A 13,659-nucleotide genomic window follows, 5' to 3' on the forward strand; every position below is an offset into this window, starting at 1 on the left:
CTACCGAAGTGCCATTCCTTCCTTCCTTCCATCCGTCCGTCCTTCCTGTCATTCTGCCATTCTGTCGGCTTCCGTGTCCACCTGGGCGTGTGAGCAATTCATAAAGGGCCACACTCCGGACACCACTCGGAGCCCCGCCCCAGCGGATCGCTCCACCCTACACCCTGCCCATCATCCTTTGGCGATAATTTTATTACTGATGTTGTTGTTGCTGGTGTTTTTGCCATTAGTTCGTTGCCAGCAGCTGGCCATTAACGTCCATTTAGTCAGGCGCCACGCATTTCTAAGTCGGTAACATTTTCTAATTGCCGCAGATGGATGGGGCACTACGGAGTGCAGGTGGAGGTGGATGTGGAACTAGATGCGGATGTAGAGCTGTGGGGTGTTACTTGGACGTTGATTACAGCTGACAGGGAAAACAGAAGCATGAGGGAGGAAAGGAAAGGGTTTGCATGTGGATCCGATGCCATTGTTGCCACTGCCACTGCCGCTGCCACTGCTGCTGCTTCCACTTCCACTGTCAGTTGCCATTGATTTTACCCGCTTTATTGCTGCTTCTGCTGCTTCTGCTTCTGCTTCTGGAGTTGCACTAATTGCTCCCTCGCTTTCAACAGAAACGGCAGTCATGTAAACTTACAACCTCAACTGGCATCCAGCGCCCATCCCACCCCATTCCATTCCACCCCATCCCATCCCATTAGTACCCGACAAACTCTTTTTGCATTCATTTATGAATATTTTAAAATTCATTGCTGATGTTGCTCCTGTTGCCGCTCGGACGGGGATTGGGTTTGGTTCTCCGCCCTCTGCTCCTCCTCCCCCTCATCTACGAGTTGCTGCTGCTGTTGTTGCTGTTATTGAAATGTAGACGGAAATTAAGTTGTCCCGCTCGACCGTGTGGCCATAATAGAATAAAAGAGCCCACCCCCGAGGCCACAGCACCCTGAATTGAACTTCCATGAACTCCACGGCCAGACCGAACCCATGCACCGGACTGAGACTAGAGCATCATCTGTGACTCAGACTGTGGCTCAGCTTCGTTCTGCTTGTTACCTGAGACATCTTAATGGACACGAAAGACCAAAGATCAGCCGGAATGCATGATGATGCATGCTGAAACCGGGCCAAGCGAGGTGTACATTTTAATTCCTTTTCAGCTAAGCTTTTGGATGAACCTTGCTCATGTTCCCACTCCCATTCGATCTTAGTCTCTGGCTACCGCTGAATCCCCACTTTTTAACCTACTGGCCGTATCTGTTGCCTGCTACTACAGCTGGAACCAATTCCACATGTAAGGCCTCTACTCTCCCGGCATTCGGGCAAGAACAAATATGACTCCGAGAGACGCCACCCCCATTGGCTTTTGGCACTTAAACGGAAGACGGAACAGCTACAGAGAAGAGAATAAAGGAAAGGGAGAGTCATTTTGTGACTAACTTTGCATGCCACTCAAGACGACACTATGCACCCACCCCCTGAGCACACGGCTCCGCAAAGGAGTCTGGGTCCGGTCTCGGAGTCTGTTGCTTCGTCCGGATCACGTGCAGAATGCTGACGTTCCTTGGCCTAACAAGCTTTGGGGCCATGCGAGCGTGTGGCGCTCGCGCCCGGACGGGTCACGGGGCAAGGACGCGTTAATGTTTCTTTTACGTGCCCCGCAGCAGTAAGATTACTCCTCCAAGTCTACTTCCACTTCCCCTCCCCTCCCTATCCCATTTCCCATCCCATCTTCACCTCCAGGTCCATCTCCTCCTCTCTCCAGTTCACAGGTCCAGCACCTTCTTCGACCCAAAAGACTTCTTTCCTTCTTCTGTTGTGTCGCTGCAGGAGTCTGGCTCTGCGGCACTTCTTGGGTAATGTGAGTTAGTGGCCGTTGATGGGGTGCCTCGCCCCACCTTCCTTTCCCCTGCCAATACCACTGCCCCAACCCCCAGCCCCACCCCATCATCTCCAACTCCACTCCTCACCCGAAAAAAAGGTGGAACGGTCAGGTTTATTGATAATTACTGTGCAACACTCAGGCTCCCTTTCTGCTGCCGCTGCTGCTGCTGCTTCTACTGCTGTTGTGCATAAATTTAATTTTGTTAATTAATTAAGAAAACCTGAAAGTGCGAGAGGGATGGGAAGATAGACTGAATAAGAACGAGAGGGATAGAAAGAGACTGCCCAGCAGGCGGGGGTAGGTCACTTTTCCGGGCGCTAATTGAAAATAAAGACCAATTTTTTAATTAAACTTTAAATTAATTTATTGAAGTGCTCCTGGTGGGCGTCGCACACAATAGCTGCTTTGTAATGGGGAAGTGACTGGTGGCAGCAAGAGGTGGCAGGGGTGTGTGTCGAAATGTAATGGTGGCTGGTGTTTAAACATTGACCCGCGGTCAATCAGCAGGAGGTCAAGTGTCCGAAATCTAAAAAATTATACTTCCAACGAAAAATTGAAAAGGAAATTTAAACTTTAATGGATATTATTATTGGAATGAAATCTTTGATTGATTGCCAAACGTGAAGTGGCACCTTGATTTATACTATATAATTGTATATTATATACTCACATATGTATACATATTCTACATACATACTCTATAGAGTTCCATTATCTTCTTTGAAGGATTGGACACGTGCCATCAAGTCGAAGGATGCTGCATTGAACGACCTGAAAAATGACATGGAATCCTTGGGCTTAGAAGTGGCGCCCATGAGGAAACCAGCCAAAATAGACGCGGATATGTCGAGCACAAAGCAGCAATCAAAGCCAGTTAGCGCACCTCCAGAGCCACCAAAGACTACGGAAAAGCGAATCCGTTCAACAGACTACAACAAATGGGACAAGTATGACCCCGACGAGGAAATACTGCGCATGGAATTGACGGAGGAGCGAACCAAAGAGCAGGAGGAACTAAAAAATCGACCTGACCCCACGCCGACGCCGACGCCGACGCAGACCTCTGAAGAAGTAATAAAAAGTGAAAAGGAAGCCCTCTATGAACGTCTCCAGGAACATCTAAAGAAACTAAGCCAGGTGGAACGGGAGCAGTTCGCTCAAAAGTGGGTAACATCGAACCCTTTTTCAGGATTTCTGATGAGTTCTGATTAATTTTAGGCATCGTTTACGTGGCAACGAATACTTCAAGTCGAAGGAGTGTGAAAGTGCCATAGAAGAGTACAATTGTGCCATTATCTACGATCCTGAGAATGCAGCTCGGGCCTACAACAATCGCGCGGTGTCACGTAAGTTTCAGCGAGGATCAAGATATACTTATTTTGCTTTTATTTGCTTCCAATAGATATGAAAGTGAAGAACTATCTAGCCGCTATATCGGACTGCAAGGCATGTCTGGAAATGGAGCCGGACAATCTGAAGGCTCGTCTGCGCCTGGCTGATGCTAGCTATGCCCAAGGAAGTCGCCGTGAGGTAATCAGAGTGTCCCTTAATTGATGATGGCTCTCTGATGATTCTCTTCCTTTAGTCTCTTCATCTTTATCAGCGCGTTCTAGAGCTGCAGCCGGATAATGCTGCTGCCTTAAAGGCCCTGGAGCTGCTAAATAATCAGCTCGGAGAGCTGGCTCCGAACAATGCCACCCGTTTGATGATTGAGGAGCTGAAGCCAGATGCATCGGCCAAACCGAAAGGAAAGTCCAAAGATGTGCCAGTGGCGAAGCCACCTCCTGTCAAAGAATATGATCTGGCCGAGCTGGTGAAGCCGAATCGTGTGGTCAAAAGCAAATTGGTTACTGCAGCCGAGGCCTTGGGCAGTAAATTCAAGGCTCCTACTGCCTCCGCACCCAAAAACCAGACACAGCCACTCACAAGCGAAGCCTCCACACTACCAGCAATGCTACGCATGCCCCAGGACAATATCAAGAGCAGCAACAAGCTGCTAATACAGGAGATTTAGCTGACACATTTATTAAGAGACATATTTATGAGGTATTAAACTGTGGTATGCAGACAGTATCGGGCCCATTATTGCTTCAAGAGTCCCTGAATGTAGCGACCCACAACGAGGAAGGGACGGTGCTCAAACTCTTCCTTCTTTTCGGCGTTGACCTGTGGATGATTCATTGGTTTCGTGAACTTTGGTTAGGGATATGATATGCCGGAAATTCACCTGATCGCCGTCAAGACGGTTGAGTAAGGTCACACAGATGTCGCCAGCCTTCACGCCAATCTTTTGGGTGACCGAGGCGAACATGCTGGCCTCCATCTCGATGTTGCGTATGCCCAGGTCATGACACTTGTGCAAGAATTTCATCTTGTCCTCGGCACTATACTCGCATATGGCGCCATCGGTACGACCCTGACCTAAGTCAATCCAATGGGCATTGTTATGGTTATGGGCTATTTCTTTGAACCACTTGACACTCGCACACTCACCCTCGTAGAAGCAATCTGTGCCCATGGTGTTGCCACTTATGATTTGGAAACCATCATCGGTCCTGGCACCATATGCCAGAATATCCTTGATCACGCTCTCCGTGAACTGGGCGGGTCGCACCACACGCTCTCCGAGAATTGCCTAACCAGCAAATTGAATATAAATAACTAAAGTGTACAATGGACCCACTTACAATCTCGTGTTCGTTGCGGAGCAAGCCGTTGAAGGCGTCCTTCGTAACGACAACCGTGCCGGGTGGTACACCGATGCCGCCGCAGGTGCCGATGCGCAGGAAGACCGGATCGTGGCACTTGGCGTAGTGGACCAGCTTCAGCAGCTCGTGGAGCACCACACTGAAGGTGGAGGAGCCGACACCGTGGCTGACACAGATCACAGGTCCCACCTTGTAGAGCGCGTAGCGATGTCCCTTAGCGCTTATATCCTCAGGATCGCTAGTGCCCTGCACACCCAACTGCTTTCGCAGATATTTGGCCAGTTCCAGCATGCGTATAGCGGTTCCACCCGTGCAGATAACCTGTGGAGTTGGCATCCAGAGTGACTGACTCCCCATTGATTGGCTCAATCCTTACCCTGACATCGCCAAACTGCCTCTGAATCTCACTGGTGTTCTTGGTGTCTGCTACATTGATGGCCAGATGGTACAGATAATCGGATGCCAAGTCTTCCAGGTGGGGATTCTTCAATTGAATGCTGTTGACATAATTGCACTCATTAAGATATCGGTGAATACTCGTAGCCGGTCCGTCTTGTGTCTTACTTTTGTGACATTGTCTGTAGGAGATGTATGTATGTACTAACAGAAGAACGAAATGTAACTTTATATGCAAATCAGAGCAAACACTGTCAAGGCAAGTGGCTAACTATGAACACTTTCAATGATCTTGAAATATTTTTTGTCTTGTTTATTCTTTGCCGGCCTTCTTGTTGCTAGCGTGTTGCCAATCTTATCTATTTTTTTTTCAGAGCCAACATAAAGCTTGTACGACACACACGCCAATATATGCAATCAATATGTAGTTATCTTTTATAGTTCTCGAATTCGAGTATATATATTCGTATATGCATGTATGTATTTTAGTATTTCAGTCACAGAAATATAAGGGGCTCGGCATCTACTTGGAATCACACACTTGAACGACTGACTGCTCGGGACGACGTTGCGATCGCGTCGAGTGCTCGCAGAAAACTGAACACTTGGAAAGCGTCAAAACTTGTACGTGCCATAGCCGCGCACGTGCTTTCCATCCCATCTTCATGTGCCTGTCCAGCCGCCCAAGCTGCTTGCCCTGTGTCCTCACCAGTTCTGTGGGATCCAACTATTCGCTTACACTGCTTATTATGATTGTACTCTACTTACCCTTCAACTGGCAAACATCGCGATTCAAGTCGCATGGGTTTGGATTCGCATTGCAATTGCCTGCCATTTTCGTATGCCATATATGCCATATATGCCATATATGCGTAACTAGTTGCAGAACTAGTTGCGCGGTAATCGGCGCGGAGCTAGTTCGAGAGGGTCAATTCACCCCTTTGGTTCTACAGGGATGTGATTGTTGAACTCTGTTGAATTGAGTGTGGGGAGGCCCCGTTAACAAGTGCAGCAAGTGTGAGTACATATAGCCATAGTCGGAGATATGATAGCCGAGTATGTTTCCAATGGTTTTTTTACAGAAACACAACGGAAAATAATGTGCATATTATCGTAAGAGGGAGATTGTGGGGAAAACCCGTTTTGCAAGTGCAACAAGAACATGTGTGAGTACATACATATAGCAATAGCCGGAGAAATGATAGCCGAGTAGGTTTTCAAGGTTTTATTAATAATGTAATGTTTTGTCGTTTCGTATACATTTTCCTATACCCATGAGATAGGGACGTGCCTTTTTTTATATTGTATTATATTGTTTACTAACATTTAATATTAACATTAACAAAATTTATATATTATATATTAATAATATTTAATAATTAGGGGCACATCAATGGCTGTGGTTCCACCACTACCCAAAGACGAAGGCGACGCTGATGCTGACTGTGTACTCTTGGGCGAGATTTCTCTCGCAATTCTAGCAGTACTAGAGGCTTAGTTATCCAAAATCATACACCGATAGAAAAAAGCCCTGAAATTTTAATATTTTCACTTAGATTTTAATATTTATGCCATTGATTTTCATCCAAGAGTGGTTGTATTAAAATTGAATATTTTTCACTTAAATTTTGATATTAATATAGAAATATTTCAATTTAATATATTTCATATTTAAATTTAATATGTTTCATATTTAATGTTAATATGCTTCATATTTAAATTTAATATGTTTAATATTTAAATCTAATATGTTTCATATTTATATTTATATTCATTTTTAACTAATTGGTTATTATTTTGCGTACGCAAATTACATTTCAAGTCCTCATGGTGTGAATTGGTTAAAGTTTTCAACTAGAAATAATCGCAACATGAGTAGGACTGCATTGGTTGTGATTATGCCCCTGCGCTAAGATAATTTTACTGCGCATTCAAGGCGGCAGCAGCTGAAACCAGTTGGGAATTCGAGGGACATAAAAAAATAATATAAACATAGTTAAAATAAATTCAAAAAATATTTGATTTCATTTAATATGGAATATTTAAAATAAAAAGTTTTTCCTTTGGATTTTAAAAGAAAAATTTTGAAATCAAGTCATAATAATATTCAATTTAAATATGAAACATATTAAACTACAAATTTAATATATTATAGTTATTTTGAAGTGTTTTGTATTTAGATTAAATATGACCGTATTAAAAAAGCATTTTTAATACATTTATATTTGAATCAAAGTGAATTTTATTAAATTTTACTATGTTTGTATTTAAAAATGGCATTTTAAATTCAAATATGATTGTAGTTATTTTTACTATGCCTTTTTTCTATCAGTGTATGTATATGTATACTTACAATTGCATACTTGCACTTACATACGAGTATGTACGGGTATACATATGTGTGTACATGTACATATGTACATATGTAGGTACATACGGGGAGGGCTGGTTGTATTAGGAGGAGGTCGCAGGTGGGCTGGAGGATGCAGCTGGGCGCGCTGCATAAAAACCAACAATGCGCTAATGCTCATTTAATGCGATTTCGCACGTTTGCATTTTCTATCAGACACACACACTCACACACACCGGCGAAAGTAGATGTTATGTTTATACGGTCGAAAATATTACTATACTAAATTTTACTAAATCGACTAAAATAAATAAAATATTAATTTATTAATTTTCAATTAATAATACCCAATACAATATTTTTTATTGAAAATATATTCCTTCTTTTGTATGGAATATAACGATAACCGATATATTATATATGTATGTATGTATATATAGTCTGTGTCTGGCCAAGGCCAGAACCTAATTGAGAAAATTGTTTGTGTAAACATATCCATCTACATATGTATGTATGTATATCCCTAAAGTAGATTCGGAGACTTTGCCGCGCATAAACCCAGCTGGTTCGGTCCCATTTGGCAACCACCTCTGATGTAGCCGCAGCCGCTGTCGGCCACGCGAGCGCATAGCTGAAATGTATTTATCTAAGTTTTACGCAATATTTGCACTATATTACATAACCGCATTGTTCCAACCGCCAATGAAGCTCGAAATGAAAAGCCAGGCCAAAGCCAGAGCCAGAGCCAGAACTGGCAAAAAACATCCCCTTTGAGAGTGACGAGTGTGGGAGACTGCCGGGCGAAAGGTACAGAGTAAACACAATATGTTGGAGCGCATTGAAGCGGCGCCCTGCACTCCACAAAATTACGTTAGCCAGCAGGCGGCGGCAACAGGCGATCCGACCCGACACATTAGAGGGGAAAGGAATAGCATGTGTGGTTAAATTTACATATGTACTATATGGTATGTATGTATAAATACTCTCACATACATATGTATGCATATATGTCTCGAATCGATACCATAAGACATGAATCGAATTTTACTTTTTAAATATGTAGGAAACCAAGATTTAAAGAATGAGCAGCTTTACCTTCTTATTCCTGGAATCTGCAAGTTTATCTATCTCATGTGGCAATTCTCAGCAAGCTACCAAAGAGATGAAACGAAAGAGCGGCAGAGAGAGAAAGAGAACAAGAAAGAGAGTGAAAGAGTGAAAGCGTGATAGAGCGAAAGAGAGAGAGCGAAGAGAGAGAGAGAGAGGGAAATCTCGGTTGGAATAAACAAGAAAAAAAATATTAATTAAATTAAAACCACAAAACCAAGCCCGCAAATATCCGCACACAAAATGTTGTAATCACGATTTATGCTGAGTTGGTTATTTACACTTTGCACTTAATACTCACACACGGATGCGGACACATGGATGCACGAACACATGGATGCACGGATACAGAGACGTGCACAGATACACACAACTACACGGACAGTGGGATGTGCATACATGAGTGCATGTTGCACACGTTGCGCGAAGCTTTTTGCATGTTTAGCAGAAAATAATATGCAAATTATGCAATTATTTTAGCACTGTCTGTGTGCTTTTATCTCTCTCGACTCGATCTTTCTCGCACTATCGTTTGCAGTGGGTGGGACACTCCCATTTGCAACTACACTGGATTGACCAACACTGGACACGACTGAAAAGGATAGAATAGAATAGAATAGGATATGAGACACAGCACAACACAACACAGCAGCCAAAGGAGGAGCCACTTTGCCTGATTGCGCCCGTCTGCTCCGTGTCCAATCCCATCTTTGGTCCTCCAACATTCAGCTCTAATCGCTTTGCATACTCGTCCTCGTACTCGTACTCGTGGAGAGGGTGCAGCTGAAGGAGCCGCGCCAAGGACTTTCAGCGGGTAAGGCTACTTTTTAACGTTCCTGATTTCTGGCAGATCATTTGCCAACTTTGCCAACTAGCGACAGCGACGGCTGCCGCAACTTGCTCCTTGTTCTCATTTCTCTCTTGTCCTCCTGCTCTGCTCTGCACTGCCTTGTCCTTGTTTGTCGCCTCATCCTACCCGACAGCCCGACTGCCTGCTAGACAGCTGCATTCATTCCACTGCTTGCGCCTTTGTCTCGCCGCTTGGCACTGCACATTGTTTCTCTGCACTTTGCCCGAATCAGCCTCAACCCCCAGTCCAAGATTTTGCTTATTCCTGTCGTCGCCCTGGTCGTGGCCTCAAAATTGATGACAGCATTTGGCCAAAGCACATGTTGGCAAAACGAGCATTAGCCGCAATAGCTTCCGTCATCTAGGACCCGGCCACACAGGGGCAGAGGCCCTCACAGGCTCATTAACCTTACTCGCGAGCGAAAGTGTTTCGTTCCACTGAGATTTCTGCAGGACATCAGTCACACATGGGTCATAAATCAATGTAAGAGACTCGACGCGATTGGTTCTATATTCTCATTAGCAAACTTCTGCCACAATAACAAGGTTAGCGATAGAAGAGCAAGACACGATTCATTTGTACTTACTATTGTCTTGCACGTTGGTTTTTGTGTACGGGCTTGGAGAAGACGTGGGACATTTGATTGGATCCTTCTCATGACACTCATCGGAATCGCTTGGTGAATACCCTGAAGCGCAGTAATACTTATACTCGTGAATATGTGAATTCAATCACAAAAATGTTTCAAATTTCCTTACTTTATTGTGCTTTTTTTTAAAGTCATATCTATTAAGTTGTCGAAGTGGCTGGCAGTCTAGCGAAACCATTATTTAAAATTTGCTCGATAAAAATCATTTAAAAGCTCTTTGAAGATTTCAAAGTTTTCGGGCTCCAACTCATCAGAATTACTCGACAATCTGCGGATGTCTTTGCCAAATATCTCTTCAGAAAAACTTTTCCTCTCAGACTTAGAGATGAGAAGGAGTAGGCACTTCATTTATTAGGGTGACTCCTTGAATGCCTAATGAGCAAAATCGAACTGAGGGAAGAGCCGAGCGCCATGTGTGGATGGGGTAGGGATTATTTATTGACTTTCATATGCAAACAGACAGGAAAATGCTGAATTAAGCAGCCTCCACAAATTCTTTTCCCAGAGACTGCCTCCTCATCACATGAGCCTGACAAAGTCACTTGTCAGATGCAGCCAGGCCGATCCGAGGGCGGAGCAGAAATCAAAAGCGACCAGGCAGCGACCTCATCCTCAGCCAGTGCCACAGTTAATGCCAAAAATAAGGATAATCTCATTTTTCTATTGAGTAGAATACCAACTGTAGACGTGCCACATGACCACTCCACAAGTCCACCACTCCGGCTAACGCTTTCCGATTCCTGATGTGATTATGATAAAATATACTCGAGCAGGGGTTTTTCTCGACTTTTTATACCCGCACTCGAAGATTTTAGGGGTATGTTGGGTTTGTGGTAAAAGTGGATGTGTGCAACGTAGAGAAATTAATTTTTAGTTGCTTCCCCAACCTTGTCCAGCGCTACAGGCAGTGCCTATTATTTTTTTCGCTCGCACACACTCTGCCCTGTGCAATGCGCGACCTTTGCGGATAAGATGTAGAATTTACACTGTGTATGTGGAATCTACATTTAGAATGTATAATCGACAATGTAGATGTAAAATGTATATTTTCAAATTCTACATAAATCATAAGCTAAAAAATTTATATGCCGACTGAGTACGGGTGTAAAAGTAGAGTCGCGTTCACAGAAGCGACTCAAATGTTCCTTTTCGTTATGATTTATGACTTTGAATATGGCCAAAAAAACGGCTTCAATTCCCCTATAGACAGAAGGGCGCCACTAGAAGGGGGGCAGAACAGGGCCAGTTAGGTGTGGCAGGGCCATGGACAGTGGCAGGGGGAAATAAACGGGTCGAAGGCAGGACAATAAGCACTCGAGTGCGTCGGCATATATTTTCCCTGTTTGCTCCTGTCGAGCCGTAATTTTGTATTGGTACAATTTTTTACTCGACTGCCTTTTTTCCATTATTTATTTTTCAGAGAGCTCTATGAGTTCAACAGGATGTTTGCAACGTAGAAAACAAAAACATTCGGTGCCTAAAGAATGTATTTCCATATTCAATATTTTCACTTCGAAAACTCCTAGCAACACAATTAATCGAATCAGAATCGAATGAATAGATGATTCTGTCGCTAAAAGGATTGCCAAACCATCAAGGGTATAAAAAGCTGCGGCTCCCAAAAATACGCTTCCACTCTTGTTTTATTCGCTTGGCCAGAACCACATGCCACGAGGAGGGGTAGAAGCCCACGTCTGGCCCAGGTCCACCCTTTGTGCAACACCCGGCCACCGCTCATCACCGATACACCCGTCTGGTCATAATTTTTCGCGCATAATTTGCTTCATTGTGGGGTCTGGGTTCCACTTCCAGTTCCAGTTCGCATTCGAGTTCCCTGTCCTTGTGCCTTCAATTTTCATAATTTGCGACTTTACTCAGGACGTGGAGGGTTGCCCGCAGAACTAAGTGGAATGGGAGGAGGTGAACCCACTTAGCACTGTCACGCCCAGCCAAAAAGAAATTAGATAGAGGGTGGCAGAAACACCAAATGGAAGGAATGACAATCCGACGTTTGTGTACCCTTGAAGGAAGAAACTTAGTTGGACATAGCTTTTCAATTTTACGTGGCTAATCGAGGGAGCGGGGGAATTTCAAAGACTTGTTTTCATCCTCAAAATATATGTACTTATGTATATAATCCTACTCTTCAACATTTCTGGAACTATTCATCTATTCATTCCATGTCCATGCAGGATAGCAATGTATCCACTCACACTCCGTTGCGTTGACAGAGACAGATATGTATGTATGTACTGCGTGCGCGCGAATGAATACCTTTAATCAAGTGAAAACCATCATCAAAGGCTAAGGACAGCTCGAATCAAATCAGGGCAGCGCACTTGATTAGCATATTGCATATTCAGTTCGATATATACGATATATAAGCATTTTTATGTTGTTGTTGATGCCCCCCCTTGTTGTTGGTAGCTCATGAATTGCACACACGCCAAGTGCAACCAGCACATGTTAACTCACCCATATCCTCCCTCCCACGCAGAAGAAGAAGGAGAAGCGTTCACATTGCATTCCACAAAAACTGGCTACGGTGAAGTGTGGCTGCAATGGTTGCAAGGTGGTTGGGTGGCAGTGCCACTGACTCCGCGGATCCCAGCAATTATAAAGCCCCTGCCCATCTTCAATCTCTGGCGAGTGGCAAATGGTGAATGGCCTAGTGCGTTCAAGGTGGCAAGATGGAGACACCACTGTTCCTCGCTTGGGCATATGATGACTCTCTGAACTTGGCTTATTCCGATGGGGCAATGGCAATGGTAATGCAATGGTGCCAGCAAGCCAGCCCTACAAATGAGGACACCACAGCCGCACAGATACATATCCATACATATGTATGAAATGTAACGTGATGAATTTGATGATCTATTGTCAGGGCGGACAATAATGGAATGAAACAGCGAGCATCAAGGAGCTCTGCACTGAGCGAAAAAATGCTGCTTTCCTGCTTTCTAACTTATTGATAAGTGATTTTGAATTTAAGTGGATCTGCAATTGATTTGAGTACATACATTTATACAATAGATATTGAGAATTGGTAGCCCCAGTAGTGCAGATGTTCGACACAAAATGGTTTGGGTTTGATACCGATTATGGCAGTTGGTTCCTTTTTTTTTCAGTATGATACCTTCAGGAATATCGGCAGGAGGTAGGCCTAAGTCCGGGTAAACTTAGTGTGGTGAGGGTTGGGCGGTTTTAGAGTCGGAGCTCCTGACTTTGTATGCACATCGTGTGCCCTGCGTGTGTGTGCACATCTTTAGCATCTATCAGTCTGTAAGGCTTCCTTTCTTCCTTCCCTTCCTCCTTCCTCCCCCATCAGACGGACTCTGCCTACAGCGAACGTGGGGGAATGCGTGTCTGCTTCTTGCCCTGACCTTTCTCCGCTTCCGTGTCTCCCTAGGCCGCATCCATATACCCGTGTTGTTCTGGAATGCGTCGACTGATATGCATATGTGGGGGAGAGACACAAGCGACACGACACTCCCATCCACATGTGTGCTCATTCATTCATTCATTCATTTCATTTCATTCGGCTGGCACATCCCAAGGTGCCTGCCTGGGATCCCACACCCCCGACGACTGGATTTGGATCTGTGGATCTGCTCAACTCCGATAGCGATGGGGCAGAGAGGGTGCCGGGTGTCAGTCTGGGGGGAATATTCAATTTAGCAACACACAGAAGATGACAAAACGATTGCTTTCGACTGC

At 44.4% G+C, this 13,659-nt stretch overlaps 2 protein-coding genes across 2 annotated transcripts; one reads left to right on the forward strand and one right to left on the reverse strand.

The window, feature by feature from the left end:
• Window positions 1-318: 318 nt before the first annotated feature.
• Window positions 319-3,930, forward strand: LOC111070224 (sperm-associated antigen 1-like). The gene is made up of 6 exons (XM_022360614.2): window positions 319-377; window positions 1,741-1,858; window positions 2,609-3,045; window positions 3,101-3,228; window positions 3,285-3,412; window positions 3,468-3,930. The coding sequence occupies exons 1-6, from the start codon at window positions 319-321 to the stop codon at window positions 3,894-3,896; spliced, it is 1,299 nt and encodes a 432-aa protein (XP_022216306.2). The 3' UTR covers window positions 3,897-3,930.
• On the reverse strand, window positions 3,889-5,573 carry LOC111070014 (uridine phosphorylase 1-like). Its single transcript, XM_022360305.2, has 6 exons — window positions 5,155-5,573; window positions 4,967-5,087; window positions 4,570-4,911; window positions 4,376-4,517; window positions 4,110-4,303; window positions 3,889-4,048 (listed from the first exon to the last, which is right to left on the reverse strand). The coding sequence occupies exons 1-6, from the start codon at window positions 5,163-5,165 to the stop codon at window positions 3,965-3,967; spliced, it is 894 nt and encodes a 297-aa protein (XP_022215997.2). The 5' UTR covers window positions 5,166-5,573; the 3' UTR covers window positions 3,889-3,964.
• Window positions 5,574-13,659: the final 8,086 nt, after the last annotated feature.

The sequence above is a fragment of the Drosophila obscura genome, unplaced genomic scaffold, assembly GCF_018151105.1.
Source record: "Drosophila obscura isolate BZ-5 IFL unplaced genomic scaffold, ASM1815110v1 contig_28, whole genome shotgun sequence".
Taxonomy (NCBI): Eukaryota; Metazoa; Arthropoda; class Insecta; order Diptera; family Drosophilidae; genus Drosophila; species Drosophila obscura.